Raw genomic sequence first — 21,464 nt, forward strand, 5'->3', positions numbered from 1 at the left:
ATTTTTCCCAATATATAAAACTCTATTCTGACATTAGTCATTATTGTTTTGGATCCCAGACCCCTGTTAGAAAAGAAACACCTGAATTCAACGTGTCCACATACTTTTGTCCACATAGTGGATGACTTATGTAATTATGCTTTGAGGCTAACGACATGTACATTAACTCCCAGTATTTTTCATGTTATTATTGTGAATTCATGGCTTTTGTCAGGATTCTGGTTACTGTTGTGATCTTTTATCTCTGCTTGTATGGAAATTAGAACAACTCTGTAGGGAACAATAGAGCAGATATAAATGATTAAATAGTCCAATAAAACCTGACATTATTGATTTGGCCGATTTCATGAAGCTCTGGCAGCAGCAGTGACCATCCTGCAGTCTGTATTTACTGGAGGCTGATGGTGAATTCACACTGTTTCTTACTTTACTCACAAAACTGAAGATAATGAGGGTTTTAAAGGTAAATGAATTGCCTGATAACACTGTAAATGTGCTATATTTGATGTTCAACTGCCAAAGTTGAAGCCTTTTTACAGCAGAAGTGGTGACCAAACCTCTTGAATCGACTTATTTTCTTTGTCTTTCAGTTGAAGGACGTATAAAGTCATGTCCAGAAGTATTTGGACAGTGATTTTTACCATCAGAAAGTGTGGATTTTCAGCTTTAATTCAAGGGGTTTAACAAAAATATTGCATCAAACGTTTCTGTCCGTCTGACACTTCATAAGGTCCATGTGTATGTGTTGTTAAATGCACGTGCACTTTGTCTGCACACTGAAGACAATCATGTGCTGTACAAAGCTCTTCATACTGGAGGCTGGATTTGCATCCCACTTGGACACATTTTGCTTTTTCAGTCTTTATCGTTGAGCATTTTCTGGCATCTGCTCTTGAAAACGTGCTGTATAAATAAACTTCCTTCCTGAGCAGACAGGTTTGGAATCTGGGATGTCGAAGCAGCCGAGCTTTCAGCTGCAGAAAGTGGAAAAGATAAAGGTGTTAAAACAGACCTCGGCCCCAGTCTGCTTCTGTGATCTGCTGGTTTAACTGGTTCAGGTCCTGACAGTGCACAGTTTCCATGGTGACAGAGCATCCGCCGTGCCAGGGATGCTGCTCTTTATCAGCTCGGGCCGGTCAGGTGTGTGTGGAATTCAGCTGTTTGACAGTGCATTGTGTGCCTTTGAATTAGGACACAATTTGTTTGGCAGCAGACGGCGTATTTACACCGCATGTGTGTGTTTGTACGAGACACGTGTGCGAGCGGCGTCCGGCGTCCCTGCAGCGCTATACACAGGCCAGTTGTATGTGGGTGCGTCTATGAAAGCGGTCCCTAAAAACAGGACAGAGGGGCGAAAGAGTCAAACAAGATGTCGACCGAGGTTATTATCCTTAATGAAAACTAACAAAATGAGGAAAACTAGAACTGAAAAAACATTTTCGTTAACTGAAATAAATAAAAACTATAATTAAAAGATGAAAAACCATAACTAACTGAAACTGTATTGTGTGTTTATAAAACTAACTAAAACGGATAAAAATTATGGATAAAATTCCCTTCGTTTTTGTCTTTGTCAATGTCAGACTGATATGAAATCGAATTATTTCGCTCTAGCAATTGTCGCTAGCGGCACCATATGACACTTTTTGCTCCGTCACTTGTGTTCACTTGTGGTTTCCAGTCGTCTTCTGGTCCCCACTCTACCTGGAAACATGGAGACTAAAGCAGCAGAGTCCTGTCTGGGACTGATTTGAATAGGAGCACAGAGAAGAAGAGAAAAGAGACCACTGAACTACAACTGAACTACAACTGAACTACAACTGAACTACAACTGAACTACAACTGAACTACAACTGAACTACAACTGAACTACAACTGAACTACAACTAAACTACAACTGAACTGAACTACAACTGAACTACAACTGAACTGAACTACAACTGAACTACAACTGAACTACAACTGAACTGAACTACAACTGAACTACAACTGAACTACAACTGAACTGAACTACAACTGAACTACAACTGAACTACAACTGAACTACAACTGAACTACAACTAAACTACAACTGAACTACAACTGAACTACAGCTGAACTACAACTGAACTACAACTAAACTACAACTGAACTGAACTACAACTGAACTACAACTGAACTACAACTGAACTACAACTGAACTACAACTGAACTGAACTACAACTGAACTACAACTGAACTACAACTGAACTGAACTACAACTGAACTGAACTACAACTGAACTACAACTGAACTAAACTACAACTGAACTACAACTGAACTACAACTGAACTACAACTAAACTACAACTAAACTACAACTGAACTACAACTGAACTACAACTGAACTACAACTGAACTACAACTAACTACAACTGAACTGAACTACAACTGAACTGAACTACAACTGAACTACAACTGAACTGAACTACAACTGAACTACAACTGAACTACAACTGAACTACAACTGAACTACAACTGAACTACAACTGAACTGAACTACAACTGAACTACAACTGAACTGAACTACAACTGAACTACAACTGAACTACAACTAAACTACAACTGAACTACAACTGAACTGAACTACAACTGAACTACAACTGAACTACAACTAAACTACAACTGAACTACAACTGAACTACAACTGAACTGAACTACAACTGAACTGAACTACAACTGAACTACAACTGAACTACAACTGAACTGAACTACAACTGAACTACAACTGAACTACAACTGAACTACAACTAAACTACAACTGAACTACAACTGAACTACAACTGAACTACAACTGAACTGAACTACAACTGAACTACAACTGAACTACCACTGAACTACAACTAAACTACAACTGAACTACAACTGAACTGAACTACAACTGAACTACAACTGAACTACAACTAAACTACAACTGAACTACAACTGAACTGAACTACAACTGAACTACAACTGAACTACAACTAAACTACAACTGAACTACAACTGAACTGAACTACAACTAAACTACAACTGAACTACAACTAAACTACAACTAAACTACAACTAAACTACAACTAAACTACAACTGAACTACAACTAAACTACAACTGAACTACAACTAAAGTACAACTGAACTACAACTGAACTACAACTGAACTACAACTAAGCATTTAGAAGAAAATGAAAACTAATAAAAACTATCAAACCTGCTCTAAAAACAAATGAAAACGAACTGAATTAGAGAAAAAAACATCAAAACTAAATAAAACTGAAGTATAAAAGAACCAATAATGACCCCCATACCAACCCAACCTGGATCTCAGAATATGAAAACCACTAGTAGAACAAATCCACATATACAGATGAAAGTGAATGGAACTGATGTCGACTGTTCTGAAACAATGAAGCACTTCCAGTCTATTTTTACCCACACAGACCCACAGCTGCTTTAGTGTCACTTCCAAATGGATTTTTCTCTCTATTTAACCTTTCTTAAGTGATTTATCATCATTTATTACAATATTCTTTCCTGTCTTTAGAATTTTTTCCAGTTGAAAAACAACTTGTTTATTTCACCAAACCCGTCGTGACAGTTTGAGCGTTTGTTCAATAAAAGGTCAGAACACATTCACACATGACGATCACGTCCTGAAAAAAGAGGCGATTCAGAATGTGTGTTCTGTTAAAAAAGTAGAAGAAAAGCAGAAGAAAAGGAGCCAGACCTTGACTACCTCGTTCACATGTTGACGAAACAGTTTCTATTTTTTAGAGTGCAACTGAATACCATTGACTACTGTGAGAAACGTGTGTATTTGTAAATAGAATCATTACAGAACAGACATTCAACACGTTCAACATTCACGTCAGACAAAAGCACAGAGAAGACACTGAGGTGAAGGTCAGTCTGCTGGAGACGGAGACGACACCGATAATAATGTGTTCTATGGGTTTGGAATGTATGACAGTCGTTGGTTTGTTGGGTCTATTTTATTGTAACTAGGTCTATACTGTGTTGGTCCTGGTCTGACCTGGTTCAATAAAGGATACATAAACACTGAAGGGCCAGGTGAAGGACTTCCTGAGCGGGTCCATCAGGACCACGTGGCTGTGGTGGTAATAGATGGACTGAATGACCACAGCTGGCTTTCATGACCGTTTTCCGCAAAATTCAAGCGATATTTCTTTATATTGGGGCGGCCGCGGCTCAGGAGGTGGAGCGGGTTGTCCAGTGACCGAAGGGTTGGCGGTTCAAATCCTAGTCTGTCTGTTGTGTCCTTGGGCAAGACACTTCCAGACCTCCAGTGCCACTCACACTGGTGTATGAATGTGTGTGAATGTTTGGTGGTCAGAGGGTCTGTAGGTGTGAACTGGCAGCCACGCCCCAGGACAGCCTAACCCTAACCCTAACCCTAACCCTAACCCTAACCCAGACCCAGACCCAGACCCAGTGGAATTGTGTTGTTTGAGAATGGGGGTGATGTGGTCTCTAAGGAGGCAGGCGACAGAATTGTGGATATATTTCAGTTTTTGGAGATGGGAGGAGGGCAGAGCATTCAGGAGGACGCTGCAGTAACTGCGTCTGGAGGTGATGAAGTGTGGTATTAAACTTCTGCTGTCACCACACCTATTAGACAGACTGGAGATATTTGTGCATTTATAACAATCGTATGGGATTATATTTTTCCATTCAGGATTATATTTTTCATTTTGGATGGCACTTCCAGGTTATAAATATCTGAGCTATTTAAACAAATTTTTCTGTCTTAGGAGATGGACATGGTTTTACTGATGCCACAAAACAGTTTCTAACAATTATTTCTAATAATTTTGAATTTGGCTGATTTCGTGATTGAGACAGTTTGATGTAAATTTGCGACAGTTGGCACTGAAGGTTTAGACATTTCAGTTCTTTATTGGAGTTCTTTCAGAGTTCGTTGTCTTCACTCTAGTTTGATTATATCACTTCCATTTTCTATGATTTTTTTTTTTTTTTTTTTGCACATGGCCAGATGTGTAAGAAGGAAATAAATCAAATGAACAGGTATGTGCACATAAAGATATCGCAGTATTCGGGTGGACTCCAGGTGTGTTAATCTGATTACCCATAATCAGATTACACTGTTTACATGATCACTTGAATAATCTGAAAACTCCAGAAATCAGATCCTGTTCAGGTTTTGCTGTGGATGTAAACGTGGTCACTGTTGTGTTCAGACGTGTACTCTGAGACCGGTTGATGACTTTATTCAGTGAAAAAGGTCTGAAATAGCCCCATTTTCACTGTGTAATGTGCATTTTCTGTGTGAAAACCTCCCAAAAGGTGACGGTCAGTAACAGAGGAAGTGAAGAATACATGCATGAAACTCACCGCACACACTTCCACGGCTGAACCTGGTGGATGTTCACAGGGTTTGGCTTCATGTGTGTTGGACCTGTGACTTGTGTTGCCTTGTTCCTGGGGTTTTATCAGAGCACATTCATCACTGTGTATCTTGACTTCGCCTCTGATGGTCGACAAGACAAGGCTTTTTTATCAAATGTATAGATGATTTAACACAATTCATCATTTACTCTTTTTTTTCCCCTTTTCGCCCAGTCTCCGTTCTTTACTGAAAAAGGTTCGTTATTATGTCAAAGCGTCAACTCTTTTCTATTCTGTATCTAGGAAACAAGCCTGGATCCACACATATGTCGTAAAGGTAAAAAAAAACCAAACAAAAAAAACGTACATCCTACTCTACACTTTTCTTTATAACAATAAGTACGCAGCCTTCACACTGAATATTAGTCAGAAATTGTGAAACTTTACAGATTTTCTTACACAACTGGTAATAATAATAATAATAATAATAATAATAATAATAATAATAAACTTTATTTGTATAGCACCTTTCATACAGAAATTGTAGCCCAAAGTTCTTCACATTGATTGAAAAAATACAATATTAAAATACATTAAGATTTGATTATACATCAAGAAATAAAATGAAATTTGAGAGAAATACAATAAAATAAAAATAAATATAAAAACAGCACACATTAAAATGGTGAGATGAGGCTCTTGAAAAGCTGCGTTCAGTGCATGTCACAAAGGAAGATACTGCTTTATTCAAGCAGGAATGAAAATACTGAATATAAGATTATGTAAAGGTTTGAAGTCGGCGAGGACGCTCCATGAAAAGGCTCATCTCTGACTCGATCACAGCGGAAAATCAAACCCACTGCTTTCAGTGCACAAAATAACAGAGGATCTGTGGTGTTGAAACAGGTTTAGGGTGTTTACAGACCCACTTTTTTGTCTCTAACTCAATGTTATTCCTCTCGTACATCATTTATTACATTTACATGCACATTTATAATGATGCGAATTAGAAGATGATGCCATTCAGCAGCTTCTAGCGAATTTTGGGACAGAAAATGCATACTTTGCTTACTGAGGAGTCGGAAACAGCCTGTTCACATGATCGTAAAAGTACGATAACTGTTATAATCAGATAAAAGTAAGAATCTGATCGGATGCGTTTACGTTCACTTAAGAAATGCGATAATAGAAAAAAAAAAGGTTCAGACGCTCCAGGACATTATCGGATTTCTTTCGGAGAAAACTCTTGTTATCAGACTGATCTCATGAAATCGCGTTGTATGTCACGCAGTTCTTATGGTATTTGGCGTGCTGTACATACGCATTTTCAGCCTTTTGTGTGTTTGTCAACGCCATTTGATCATGTGTCAGTGTACGCCAAGACCTCCGGTTTACATATCCATAACCGCTAACCCCAAAGCTAACCCTAACCCTAAACCTAATCCTAACCCTAAAGCTAACAATAAACCTTATCCCTAACCGAGCTAACCGCTAATTGCGCTAATTTCTAACATGGAAAGCTTATAATGTGTTCAGATAACACGTCAATTAAAAGTGACATCATCTGTATGCAGTTCATGATATCACATTGCTGTTATTGTCTTCCGCTCATGTTCGACCACTTTTTTTTTTCTTTGGTTTTACACTTGTTTATACACCTGGACTGTGTTGCTGTAAATTCATTGATGTGGGTGGGGGGGCTGTGTTATGTTTATGTTGGTTTTTTTTTTTGTAAAAAGGAATAAATATTTATTTAAAAAATCAATATTAGTTAATAATCAGTAATATATATTTATCCCTATATCTTCCTGAGACCCAGGAAAGTACAAGTTTTGGCTTTTTTTTTATATTAAGTAGTTGCCTTTATTGGAAACAGCCCTATGCAACAATTTTTTCAGATGCATTTTTACATTTTTTATGGAAAGTCCTGTGCAGTGGACAGCGTCTAGCTATGAAACTCTTGTCCCCTACAGAGGACAAAAAGCACTGCTGGGTCTCAGGAGGATATAAAACTATATTGTGACATTAGTCCTTATTGTTTCGGATCCCAGACCCCTGTTAGAAAAGAAACACCTGAACTCAACGTGTCCACATACTTTTGTCCACATGGTGTATGAATGTAGGAGGCTAACGATATGTCTTTTCGCTTCCCGCTGCAGATGTTTGATCATAAACCTTGAACATCTGATCAGCTCATCCTCCTCTTCTGCCTTCCTTTCAGCTTCCCCACCGCCGAGTGACCTTCTCTACAGCCAATCAGGCGCAGGATTTGCAGGACGCCTCCCAGCACAGCTACTACGACAGCGGCCTGGAGGAGTCGGAGACGCCCAGCTCCAAGTCGTCGTCGGGGCCTCGGATCGGGCCCCTGGCGCTGCCGGAGGACCACTACGAACGGACCACGCCCGACGGCAGCATCGGCGAGATGGAGCACCCGGAGAACGGTAAGACCAGGTGGATTCCCCCTCCCTCTACTCCTCTTTTCACCTCCTCCATCCATCCATCAGCGGCGGAGTAGGAGCAGACGCACACTGCACATGCTCAGATGCGTGCACGCAACCCCAAACACACACACACACACACACACACACACCTTTCCCCCTTGTGTCAAAATGCAGTGTGTCAGCAGGAATGTTAACGTTGTATTTTTAATCAGATTCCCACAATTCCCTGCGCTGTGTATACCTTCGTTAAAGAGGTGTGTGACCTCAGCAGCACAACACAATCAATATGCAACATAATCAACTCCCACGGCTTAACGAATTAACATCCCAATTATGTAAATCATACTGAGTCCAACCTTCCATCAGCTCCACTTATAGACCCACAGAGGGGGTCGAGTGGGGAATACGCCAACACAATACCTCCCCGTGTCTTCGCCAGTTAGCATTTTATCAGCCTGTCATCGAGTTAGCATGCTATTATCCATATGTCCCTTCTTATCGTGTGCCGCTGCATGGAAAAACTTAATAATGCTAACAGCAGCTTCGGCCGCTTAAGTGTTAGCATCATGTGTCTCGTGTTTTACCTCTGAGTATCTTGTTGGCGTGGTTGCTAATGTCAGCCGTAACTTAGCGCTAACAGGTTGTCATAAAAGCAGCTGAGATGCTAATGATGCTACAGCACCATAGACTTTATTTTTCCACATAAAATACTTTTATTCTTGAATTTCTTGTTCTATTATCTCTATTTTGCTTTGATGTAGAAACACTTACAATGCTAATACACTGTGATTTTTCAAGCTACACGTTGCTAAAACTTCTCTGCATGGTCTTTTTTTTCATACAGACACACCAAAACTGCCACAAAAAAGACCTAGCATGTCGCTAAATGCTGTAAATGATGCTGAATTCTTAGGTGCTGCAACGTACAGATGTTTTGTTTTTTGTTTTTTTTTCATGTTGATGCTTCATTTAGCTTCTTTGGATTAGCCTAAACTAAATACGTTACATTAGCTGTTAGGCTAACAGGTTGTGACAAAAGCAGCTGAAATGCTTATGATGCTACGGCACCATAGACTTGATTTTTCCACACAAAACACTTTTATTCTTAGATTTCTTGCTCTATTATCTCTGTTTTGTGTTGATGTAGAAACAGAAATACAAAAATTGTTGCACTTACAATGTTAATACACAAAGACGTGTTATTTTACTGTGATTTTTCAAGCTACATGTTGCTAAAACTTCTCAGCATGGTCTTTTTTTTTAATGCAGACATGCCAAAACTGCAGCAAAAAAGACCTAGCATGTTGCTAAACGCTGTAAATGATACTGAATTCTTAGGTGCTGCAACATATAGACGTGGTTTTTTTTTTTTGTTTTTTTTTTTATGTTGATGCTTCATTTAGCTTCTTTGGATTAGCTGAAACTAAATACGTCCCATCAGCTGTGAGGCTAACAGGTTGTCATAAAAGCAGCTGAGATGCTAATGATGCTGCAGCACCATAGACTTTGTTTTTCCTAAGCACAACACAGAAAACACTTTTGTTCCTGAATTTCTTGTTCTATTATCTCTGTTTTGTGTCTTTGTAGAAACAGAAATACAAAAAATCATTGGACTTACAATGCTAATACACAAAGATGTGTTGTTTTAGCTTGATTTTTCAAGCTACACGTTGCTAAAACTACTCTGCATGGTCTGTTTTTTTTTTATGCAGACATGCCAAAACTGCAGCAAAAAAGACCTAGCATGTTCTTGCTAAATGCTGTAAATGATGCTGATTTTTCAAATGCTGTAACATACAGACGTGTTTTTTTATTTATTTATTCATGTATTTATTTATTTATTAAATTTTTCCATATTGATGCGTCATTTAGCTTCTTTGGATTAGCTGAAACTAAATACAGTATGTCACATCAGCTGTGAGTCTAACAGGTTGTGTTAATTGCGGCTAATTAGCTGGAGCCTGTAACAAAAGTAACTGAGATGCTAATGATGTTGCTGTGAACTTGACTCTGCCTATTGTATTTCTTCTTTGTAACACTAAAACCATGGCTGAAAACCACTGACAAGATGTTGGCTAACAGTGTTACATCATCACCACATACCTGTATTTAAACTGATACAACATGAGACGTGTGTTTTTAATTTCGATGCGTTGTTTAGCTTTTGCATGCTAGCTGAAAAGCATCCACATTCAGTAACAGCAGGTTTTGCCAATTAGCCGTTTCCTGGGTACACTGAGATGCTAATGTGCTAGTAATATAGCTGTGATGTTAGCATGTTGCTAACATGACTCTTCATGGTCTGTTTTCTTTCCTGATGAAGAAAACTGGAGACAACAAGTACTTGAAGTAGTAATAGAAGCTATGTGTTGCTAAAAGGTGTCGACAATAATTTTTTAAAATTTATTTTTAATTTTTTTATTCATGTGACTCTAGTTGTGGAAAAAGGAATTCCCACTGCAGTTTTGCATGATATACCAATTGCGCTTCGCCTGAAAAACCACCTCTTACCAACGTAAAAACTTTTAATCGAAAAACAAGAGTTTTGGCGAAAATACAATTTTTCCATTAGGCAAATTTTTATTATTATTTTAAGTTATAGCATTTAATGCTGCTGCTATGATGTTAGCATGTTGCTTGCATGTCTGAGCGTGTTGCTTCTCATCTCTGATGATGCAGAAATATTAAAATCCCAGCTAAAAATACATAAAACATGTAATATTTACAGTCACAGGAAAATCACATTTTGTTTAGCTTGTTGTCGAGTGCAAAATCCAAGTACAGACGGTAGCTTAAAAGTATTTTAACTCTTTGTTTTCAATATTACTGAGTTTGATGATTTGTGGCATTATTTTAAATGTGTTTTATATGTAGCTGTGGAAATATTTTATTTCTATTTTATTATTATCTTATTTTATTCATGTATATTTTATATTTAGCTGTGGAAATATTTTATTTATATTTTATTATTTGTTTGATTTTATTATTATTATTATATTTTATTTATTTATATTTTTGGAAACATAAACCTAGCAGTAGAATTGTAACTTTTACGTCGCTAATACATGTGAATATGGAAGTGTTGCTTTATTAGATGTGGCTGGAACAGATTAAGACACTGAACTATTTTTCTTTGATTTTCTTTGACATATTCTAATCAGAGTTGGCATATTATGACTCTAAGGCAGAAAAAACTTGGAAAAAACTGTCAAATGTCATTAGCATCCTGATTTATTAGTGGGAATCCATAGATGAGGTAAAAAATGATAAGTGTGTGTGTTATTTTACTGCAGTGAGTATATTTTTGTGAAAACATAACAGAACTCCATCTTTTTTTTCATGAATCAAATGTAAATCTTTGCTCTGAGGCTTTGTTGTGGGTCTTTAAGTGCTTTGCTTTCATACCTGTATTGTATGATGATATGTTTAAGGTGTAGTCGTCGTAATGAGGGAAGTTTCAGTGAATATTTGGCACCATCCTGCATCTGTGATAACCAAACCTGGATGACAGCTCACAGTTTTATTGTCTTTTCTAGCATTTTATGTTACATCTCTGCTCCCCTCAGGAATAGCAAAAATTCATCTACCTACTTTCCTGAGACAAATGACTCATTATAGTCACATCCAAACACAGCGAGTGTCGTGCCGGCGTTGGTTTTTCCGCGTTGGCTGTTAACGCCTCGTTACCACTTACACCAATTAAAGCAAATGAAGTGAAATAGAGGAAACCGACAGAAATATCGAGGTGGAAATAGACGAACAGAGGCTGGGTGTAAATGTCATGACGCTCTGACTTCAGTGTGTCTTCCTCTTTTTTCTTTTCAACCCACAGGTCGTACGTTCGCCGTCTGTAAACACAATTATTCACAGCTGCTTCACGCCCACGGGCTAACGCCACCGGTGTGTGTGTGTTGTGATGGTGTTGTACACGGTAGAATGAGGTCAGGGTTGTTTGTGTGTGTGTGTGTGTTGTGTTCCGAGGTTGTGCTGGTGTTGTACAATCTTCCACTTTGATGGTCAGACATGTTTTAGCTGCAGGTACTTTCCCACAGAAGCTGAAGCTGTGGTGTGTGTGTGTGTGTGTGTGTGTGTGTGTGTGTTGGAGGTCAACAGATTACAGCGACTCCTCAGAGGATTAACACAACACCACAGATACACTTTACTCCTCACTTTCCCTCCGTCTCATTCACATTTCCAGACTTGGGTCACCACAGGGGTGCGTCCTCTCCCCTCTCTTATTTGTGTTGTACACCAGTGAGTGCCAAACTCACACCCGGGGCGGCATGTCCTCCAGTTCACAGATGACTCAGTGATTGTGTCTCTTCTCAGGGATGGTGACCCTGACCATGACCCTGTAGTGTCTGAGTTCACAGACTGGTGGAGCACGTCCTTTTGAAATGTGAATGTTTTAATGACATTTGTATTTCAGCTGACGCTGGCCTTTCTGTTGTTCTGGGGCTGCTTGACCTGACATCTGCTTTCCACACTGCTGACCATGGGATCCTCCTGTCCCCACTGGAACACTGGGTGGGGATTCGGGGTTCAGCTCCAGACTGGTTCAGATCTTATTTGACTGGGAGGTCCTTCTGTGTTCATTTTGGTGAATTTGTTTCCTCTTCTGCCCCCCTGTCATTTTGGGGTACCACAAGGATCCATTCTTGGACCTTTGCTATTTTCTCTCTATATGCTCCCTTTAGGGTCCATCCTGAGGAAACATGGCACCGCGTTCCATTTTTATGCAGATGATAAAGAAGGATGACCCGCAAGCTCTAAAACCCCTCTTGGATTGTATTGATGACATTAAATCTTAGATGTCATTGAATTTTCTGAATCTAAACCAGGACAAATCAGAAGTGATGTTTTTTGGCCCCAGTGTTTCAAATCACACAGCTCTTGTGAACCTGGGTTCCTGATCATATTTGGTTAAACCGCTCATGTCAAATTTGGGTGTTAAAATGGACCCCAGTCTTAAACTCGTCCGACAAATTGGTGGTGTTCTTAGCGCACTTTACACCCTGTGTCATCACTAGTTTTACTTATTTACTTCTTTAATCCCTTGTTTTATGTTTGTTGTACAGCACTGTGGCCAGCTGTGAAGTTCTGAAAGTGCATTAGAAATAAAGTTGGTATGGTGTGTCTAAAACCAAAGAGATGATTGTAGATTTTAGGCAGAATCCTGCAGTCTTCTCTGCTGTTGTCATTAATGTCCAGGCTGTTCAGGTGGTTCAGCAGCAGAAACATGAATGAACGGTGCTGGACCACAGGCTAACGTTCCAGTCTCAGGTGGATGCTGGATGGAAAACAGCTCATCAGAGGATGGATTTTTACTGTAAGCTGTGCAGTTTCAAAGTGGATAACACTGTGATGAAACTGTTTTATTCTCGTTTCATTGAGTCTGTGCTGACCTTTTCTTGGATCAGCCAGTGTGGGCCACTGACCCTGAAAACCAGGAACAGGCTGCAGGGCATCACTGCAGTGACCTGACTGTTGGACCACAGGTGGACTCTGAAGGAGGCCCAGTCAGTCCTGGATGACCCCACAGGTGGACTCTGAAGGAGGCCCAGTCAGTCCTGGATGACCCCACAGGTGGACTCTGAAGGAGGCCCAGTCAGTCCTGGATGACCCACAGGTGGACTCTGAAGGAGGCCCAGTCAGTCCTGGATGACCCCACAGGTGGACTCTGAAGGAGGCCCAGTCAGTCCTGGATGACCCCACAGGTGGACTCTGAAGGAGGCCCAGTCAGTCCTGGATGACCCCACAGGGGGACTCTGAAGGAGGCCCAGTCAGTCCTGGATGACCCCACAGGTGGACTCTGAAGGAGGCCCAGTCAGTCCTGGATGATCCCACAGGTGGACTCTGAAGGAGGCCCAGTCAGTCCTGGATGACCCCAGTCATCCCCTGTATGATGCGTTCAGGTGTCTTCCATCAGGTCTCAGATACAGTGTTCCTAAATGTCGGACCAATAGGATGAGGAATTCTTTGGTTCCAGTTCCATTGTTCTGCTGGATAATTCTTTGTAATGTTGGTGCTTTTGTCTTTAATGGATTATTTCTTGTGTTTCTTGTTGGTTTGTGGTCTGTGTGAAACTGCTGGCTGTAGAACAAACTGCCCCTCAGGGAGAATAAAGTTTACTTTGACCTTGACTTTATGAGGACTCTTCAGTTTAGTCCAGTGGTTCTCAGTCTTCTTCTGTGGGACCCCCCCCCCCCCCCCCCCCCAGAAGAGAAAAATAATCTCCAAAAACAGAAGAGGCTCCTGCATAAAATATAATATAATTTAACCCATAAAGACCCAAACATCCAACTAGGGCTGCATGATTAATTTTAAATCGAAATTGGATTTTTAAATTTGGACGATTTGAAAAAAAAAAAAAAAAAAAAAATCCTCAAATCGATTTCACCTCTCCGGGCTGCACACCTGCGGGCTGCCGTAGGCTCCTCCTCCTATCTGAGACAGCGGTCTGTCACAGAAGTGCACGTAATGACCACGGACGGTAAATCTGTGATGGCTGATTCCAGTGTAAACCCTGGTTTCATGCACAGATCCTCTGATTCAAACAGAAGCACATGGGGAGCACTCATATGGTCCACACACACACACACACACACACACACACACACACACACACACACACACACACACACACACACACACACACACACACTGACAGTGGGATCCTTCTGTGGAACCATCATGTGATCCCATGGCAGATCTGAGGTCAGAGCAGGGCCTTGTGTTGTGGGCTGCTCACAAAAGGACACGCTGACTTGTGTAGTCCTGTAGTTTTACCCAGAGAGCGAAAGTGAACGTCGAGTTTTTAGAGGAAAAAAAATCTGGATTTTATTTTTGGTCCAAATTCTGCAGCTCCAGTTTGTTGTGTTTGTGTGTGTTGTATTTGTGTGTTGTGTTTGTGTAGTATAGTATTTGTGTGTGTAGTATTTGTGTTGTGTTGTGTTTGTTGTGTGTGTGTAGTATTTGTGTTGTGTTTGTGTGTGTAGTATTTGTGTGTTTGTGTGTGTAGTATTTGTGTGTTTGTGTGTGTAGTGTTTGTGTGTGTTTGTGTGTTGTGTTTGTGTGTTGTGTTTGTTGTGTTTGTGTGTGTAGTATTTGTGTGTTGTGTTTGTGTTGTGTTTGTGTGTGTGTAGTATTTATGTGTGTAGTATTTGTGTGTTGTGTGTGTAGTATTTGTGTGTAGTATTTGTGTGTAGTATTTGTGTGTGTGTGTGTAGTATTTGTGTGTTGTGTGTGTAGTATTTGTGTGTGTAGTATTTGTGTGTGTGTGTGTAGTATTTGTGTGTTGTGTGTGTAGTATTTGTGTGTAGTATTTGTGTGTGTGTGTGTAGTATTTGTGTGTTGTGCGGCTGTGCTGTGTGGGTTTTGCAGTACTTCTGGTATCTCTCTTGGCTTCAGCCCGTACTGATCGGTCACTTGTGGATGAAGTCCTTCAGACACAGCTCTGCGGCTCCTGCTCTTACTTCTCTGGACTCCGTGGTCTGTCAGCGGTGGCAGGTGTCGGCGTCGGCCCAGATGGACGCCGGCTTCCATCAGAACAAACCCACACATTCACACACATTCTAGTTCAAGATGGTCCGGAGGTTTTCTGGTGTTTCAACCACTGACAGACTGAGTGGATTTTGGACAGTGTTGAATACACTTTATTTTGCGTTCATACTTGTCCTTCTAAAACCGTTGACTTTGCCTTATTTGGTCTCATTTCTGTCAGACAGGACCTCACCTGTGTGACTGCACAGGTACTATTTTCATTTGACATCATGTATGAACACACTGAACCCAAAATCACATAAACAACATGAAATCCCAGGAGGACAAGTCCGATTCTATACTGTTTTATACCCCAAACATGTAGAACAAACCATTTATATAACTTAAAATAAACATATAAACTGAAAACTTTAAATAAGTAAATACACATTTAGCAAATAATTACATTATATACAACTATTCACATGAAAATGAAGGCAATGCTATATACAGCTGTATCCAACTGTATCCAACTATTGCAATTATATACAACTATATACAGTTATTGCAACTATATACAACTGTATACAAGTATATATAACTATTACAACTATTACAACTATATACAACTACATACAACTATTGCAACTGTACACAACTATATACAACTGTACACAACTATATACAACTATATACAACTGTACACAACTATATACAACTATATACAACTGTTGCAACTATTACAACTATATACAACTACATACAACTATTGCAACTGTACACAACTATATACAACTGTACACAACTATATACAACTCTATACAACTGTACACAACTATATACAACTGTTGCAACTATTACAACTATATACAACTACATACAACTATTGCAACTGCACACAACTATATACAACTATATACAACTGTACACAACTATATACAACTGTACACAACTATATACAACTGCACACAACTATATACAACTATATACAACTGTACACAACTATATACAACTGTACACAACTATATACAACTGCACACAACTATATACAACTATATAGAACTGTACACAACTATATAGAACTGTATACAACTATTACAACTATATACAACTATTGTGACTATATACAACTATTGCAACTATATACAACTATATACAACTGTTTATAAAATCTCTCAGGTGTCACCAGATACCCCAGATCTGATTGGTTGATTTTTTTCCACCATAGAATCCTGTTGTTTTTTTTTTTTACCGTCTCTTCCTGCGCTGAACGTGATGATGATATTACAGAACATCCATGTTTTATCGTGTACCATGGGTCTGGTTTTATTCGCTCTTACAGCACCACTGACTGCACAGTTTTACGTTGACATCTGCTCGTTACGCCGTCTTAAATCGTCATGCTATTGGGATGCGTGGGCGTGTCCACGGACTGTAAAGGGTTAATGTTGGTGGGCGTCATGGTGTGTGGACAGATGTATTTTCTGGTCTTAATGCATCTTGAGTGCATGTACACCTGCTTTTATAGGTGGATTATCCACATATAGCCCCATAATCTGTAATCCACATAAATCTGGATGCTGGTGTCACATGTCACGACGCTGCCGGTCATCAGTAACGAAGCGAACGGTCCTGACAGGGGGATTAGCGGTGTTTGAGGAGGACGGAGATGCTCGGATGATCTTTTTATTACAACTGATCGCTGAATTGTTGCCTTCACGAGCGGCAGAGATGAGACGGAGCGTTGTGTTTCGGTTGAGTTAGCGCCACAGTAAACACACACTGACGCTGTGTTGAATCTGCACAAGAACATCCACCCAGACAGGAAATCATCAGCATTGATCAAATAAAGATTTTACTCCTGCTTTTGGACAGTGGACCTGTTTAAAGGAGCCAGAGCACCAATGAAGCCGTTCTGGAATTCTACACCAACACGACAGTGTTTTCTAATGAAATTAAGCTTTTAATGTGATCATTTTTTGGTATCTTTTGCAGAAATATAATGCAGTTTGTGCAGCGTCATGTGCTGTTACTGACTGAGTAGTTTTTCATTCTTTTGTCGTATTCTCTGTAGAGGAAGAAAACCTATTGTTGTGGTGCCAAACATTTTTTTTTGCATTAAAATGGATTCACCTATTTTGCCTGTTTATGGACTCCATATTTGGCTTTTTTGGAAAAGCACAGCCCTGTATGACCCGATTTCCTATTTTGTGCTACAATCGTACACTACTATGGTCTGATTTTATAATTTTATAATTGTATTGTTATTTTATTTTTCCTTTATTTAGTTTAATTTTATAATTGTATTGTCATTTTAGTTTATTTGATTTATTTAGTTACATTCATTTATTTATTTCATTTATTATTTTATTTAATATTTCTATTTACCTAGAAAATCCTCAAATTTATGCTAATTACTTTTAGGTATGTATTTTCCGTATGTGTGGATTTATATTTGTATTTTTCTGCCAGGGTTGGAGTAATGTTATTTCTTTGTTCATTTGCTAAAAAAAAATAAAGGAGAAAAAAAAGTAAAATTACATGATGAAAGTGTTTATTTCTATAAAGAATATTTAAAATAAAATGTGAATAACATGAACCACAATGGAAAAAAAAAACAGTTTTTCCTGCCAATTTGACACAAAAGAGACTGAATAATTTAATATAATACAATAGAGGGAAGTCAATGCATAAGTGTAATACCGCTGTCGGCCACTAGATGCTGCTCCAAAAGCTCTGTCTCCCATTCACTTACATTGAGTTAATCCAATCCAACTTTATTTAAAAACATTGTAAAACAACCACAGTGGACCAAAGTGGTGTACAGAAGAATAAAAGCACAATAAAAAATTAATAAAAGCATGAAGAAACAATAAAATCAAATAAATAAAACCAGTTCAAATATAAAAACAGAAACAAAATGCCTAAAAATACATCATCATCAGTGCTGTTTTTCCAGGAGTCCCTTTGGTTTCATTTGTTTTATCTTGACCGTTTATAAGTCTGTAGTTCTTCTGTAAATATTAGCTTCATTAATAGGATGTCGGTGTGAAAAAGTGACCTGTTGAATCTGAGTTCTGAAGCTTCTGTTTATTGAACCAAACATTTTTTTCTCAGCTCAACTGTAGCTGTTTCCTGTTACACTAACACCACGAACAACGACTTTGAATTTGACTATTTTTACTGAATAACTGAGCTAGCATTTAGCATTAGCTCAACCATAATTCCTCACACTCCTGCAGCTCCTCCCCTTTTTGTCCAAATATGGTCAATTCCACCTGCAAAGAACCAACATGGACGATCATAATATAAACCCCTGACTCTTATATTCTGTCCATGGCAGATACATTTCAGCTCTTTGCTTTTTAATTTGTATTATTTCAGCAGGAAATCATTTGGATCTTGTAGTAAAACAAAAGATAATGTTATTTATATTAAATCGCAGAAATGGACGCATATTCCTGACAGCACAATGCCACATTTTCATTATATTTCAGGCAACGTTGCACACAAATACGAGCAGCAACAGACAATACAATCACATAAATGGATGCAAAATTTGTACAAAAGTCCACCATTGAACCCTAACTCTGTATTTCACATCAACCCCCCCACCCCCCCACCCCCTTCTGTAAATGAGTCAGCTCCACTTAACTGCACTAAACCAAATAAGACAACAGTGTTTGGAGGCTTTTACAAGGATTGTCCATGAACTGGGTTAGTCCACATTGGCTTTAGCGCTGAGCCTCAGCCTTATAATAGTAGAGAAATCCCTCTGAAGTTGACCTCCAGGGTCGTGGAATGGGAATATCGATGATATGTAGCATAAATGCATCAGATCAGAACATAGAAAAGTGAAGGCAAGATAATACTGTCATAATGGATATCATCAGTATCATCATTATTATTATTATTATCATTATTATTATTATTATTGTTATATATCATTGCTATGACTACTACTGCTGCTATCATTTGATTATTTATTTACTTAAATCCTGCGGTTATTAAACTGAACTGCCTCACTTACTGTTAATTACTTTTTGCACAGGACCATCACTGGTACCATTATACCCACGTCAAACCCACTGGTTCTGTCCACAGTGTGGACTGGATATTTTGAAAAATTTGATAGTTTACTACAGCTTTATCATACTTGTTTATTTTGTTTTGTTTTGTTTTGTTTTGTTTTGTTCCATTCCGATCCGATCCATTCCATTCCATCCCGTTCCATTTCGTTTCATTTTTTTATTTTATTTTATCTTGTTTTGTTCTGTTCTGTTCCAGTTCATTTCATTTCATTTTTTATTTTATTTTGTTTTATCCTATTGTATTCTATTTTGTTTTGTTTTATTTTGTTTTATTTTATTGTATTTTGTTTTATTCTATTCTCTTTAGTTTTATTTTATTTTATTTTTTACTGCATGCTCCTTAACCCACTCCATGTTCTACATCTACACTAAACCACTGCAGTAAATTCCTAATAATGTGAACCCTGTTTACTTCCATGGTATTAAACATGAGTCTGACTTGAACCCCCACCGGGACTCTGACACCCCCCCCCCCCCTTTATTTTCTGGATCCGCCTTTTCTCTTGATAAAGTGTCTAAAATCATTTGGATCGTCCCTTTTCCATAAATGAACCCAGCTCCGACCGCAGCCTGTGGTCCATGTGTGACAGGCTCTGTGTTGTGGTTTTGTTGTTGTTGTTGTTGTTGTTGTCGTTGACACTAAAGTGTAATATTGAGTAACTTTAAGATCAGCCTCCAAACGCAGCTGAGTGTAGGAGTGTTTTGGCCGTTTACGAGCGGCCGACAGCGCAGCCGTCCACCACCACTGCCTCTGACCGACCTCAAATCCACCGAGTCTGTGGCCAGACTGCCCACACACACACAAATACGCACACACACACACAAATACGCACACACACACACACACACACACACAAATACGCACACACACACACACACACACACAAATACGCACACACACACACAAATACGCACACACACACACACAAATACGCACACACACACACACACACACACAGAAATACACACACACACACACAGAAATACACACACACACACAAATACACAGAAATACACACATACATAGAAATATACACAAATACACAAATGCACACACAAATACACACATACACAGAAATACACAAAAATACACACACACACACACACAAGTACAACCGCACAAATACACAAACACACAAACACACACACACTCCCTGTAAATGGTCAGATAATGGACGTTAATTCCATCAGCTCGTCCTCACTCTCCTAATGCACCCACTTCCTGTGTGTGATGGACGGATGGAAACAGGAGGACAGGAGGATGTGGGATTGGATTGTATGTGGTCCACACTGTTAGAACTGGAGACGGTCTACAGCCTGACGTCCACACTGTTAGAACTGGAGACGGTCTACAGGCTGACGTCCACACTGTTAGAACTGGAGACGGTCTACAGGCTGACGTCCACACTGTTAGAACTGGAGACGGTCTACAGCCTGACGTCCACGCTGTTAGAACTGGAGACGGTCTACAGGCTGACGTCCACACTGTTAGAACTGGAGACGGTCTACAGCCTGACGTCCACGCTGTTAGAACTGGAGACGGTCTACAGGCTGACGTCCACACTGTTAGAACTGGAGACGGTCTACAGGCTGACGTCCACGCTGTTAGAACTGGAGACGTCTACAGGCTGACGTCCACGCTGTTAGAACTGGAGACGGTCTACAGCCTGACGTCCACACTGTTAGAACTGGAGACGGTCTACAGCCTGACGTCCACACTGTTAGAACTGGAGACGGTCTACAGCCTGACGTCCACACTGTTAGAACTGGAGACGGTCTACAGGCTGACGTCCACGCTGTTAGAACTGGAGACGGTCTACAGGCTGACGTCCACGCTGTTAGAACTGGAGACGGTCTACAGCCTGACGTCCACGCTGTTAGAACTGGAGACGGTCTACAGGCTGACGTCCACGCTGTTAGAACTGGAGACGGTCTACAGCCTGACGTCCACGCTGTTAGAACTGGAGACGGTCTACAGCCTGACGTCCACGCTGTTAGAACTGGAGACGGTCTACAGCCTGACGTCCACGCTGTTAGAACTGGAGACGGTCTACAGCCTGACGTCCACGCTGTTAGAACTGGAGACGGT

General features: G+C 39.7%; 1 protein-coding gene across 1 annotated transcript in view; it reads left to right on the plus strand.

The window, feature by feature from the left end:
* Positions 1–21,464, plus strand: part of LOC115426869 (protocadherin-1-like) — a 348,451-nt gene that overhangs the window by 259,088 nt on the left and 67,899 nt on the right. Inside the window, exon 4 of the mRNA XM_030145099.1 lies at positions 7,583–7,802. Within this exon, the coding sequence (XP_030000959.1) occupies positions 7,583–7,802 (220 nt within the window). The remainder of the gene's footprint in view (positions 1–7,582; positions 7,803–21,464) is intronic.

This window comes from Sphaeramia orbicularis, chromosome 10 (genome assembly GCF_902148855.1).
Source record: "Sphaeramia orbicularis chromosome 10, fSphaOr1.1, whole genome shotgun sequence".
Classification (NCBI taxonomy): domain Eukaryota; kingdom Metazoa; phylum Chordata; class Actinopteri; order Kurtiformes; family Apogonidae; genus Sphaeramia; species Sphaeramia orbicularis.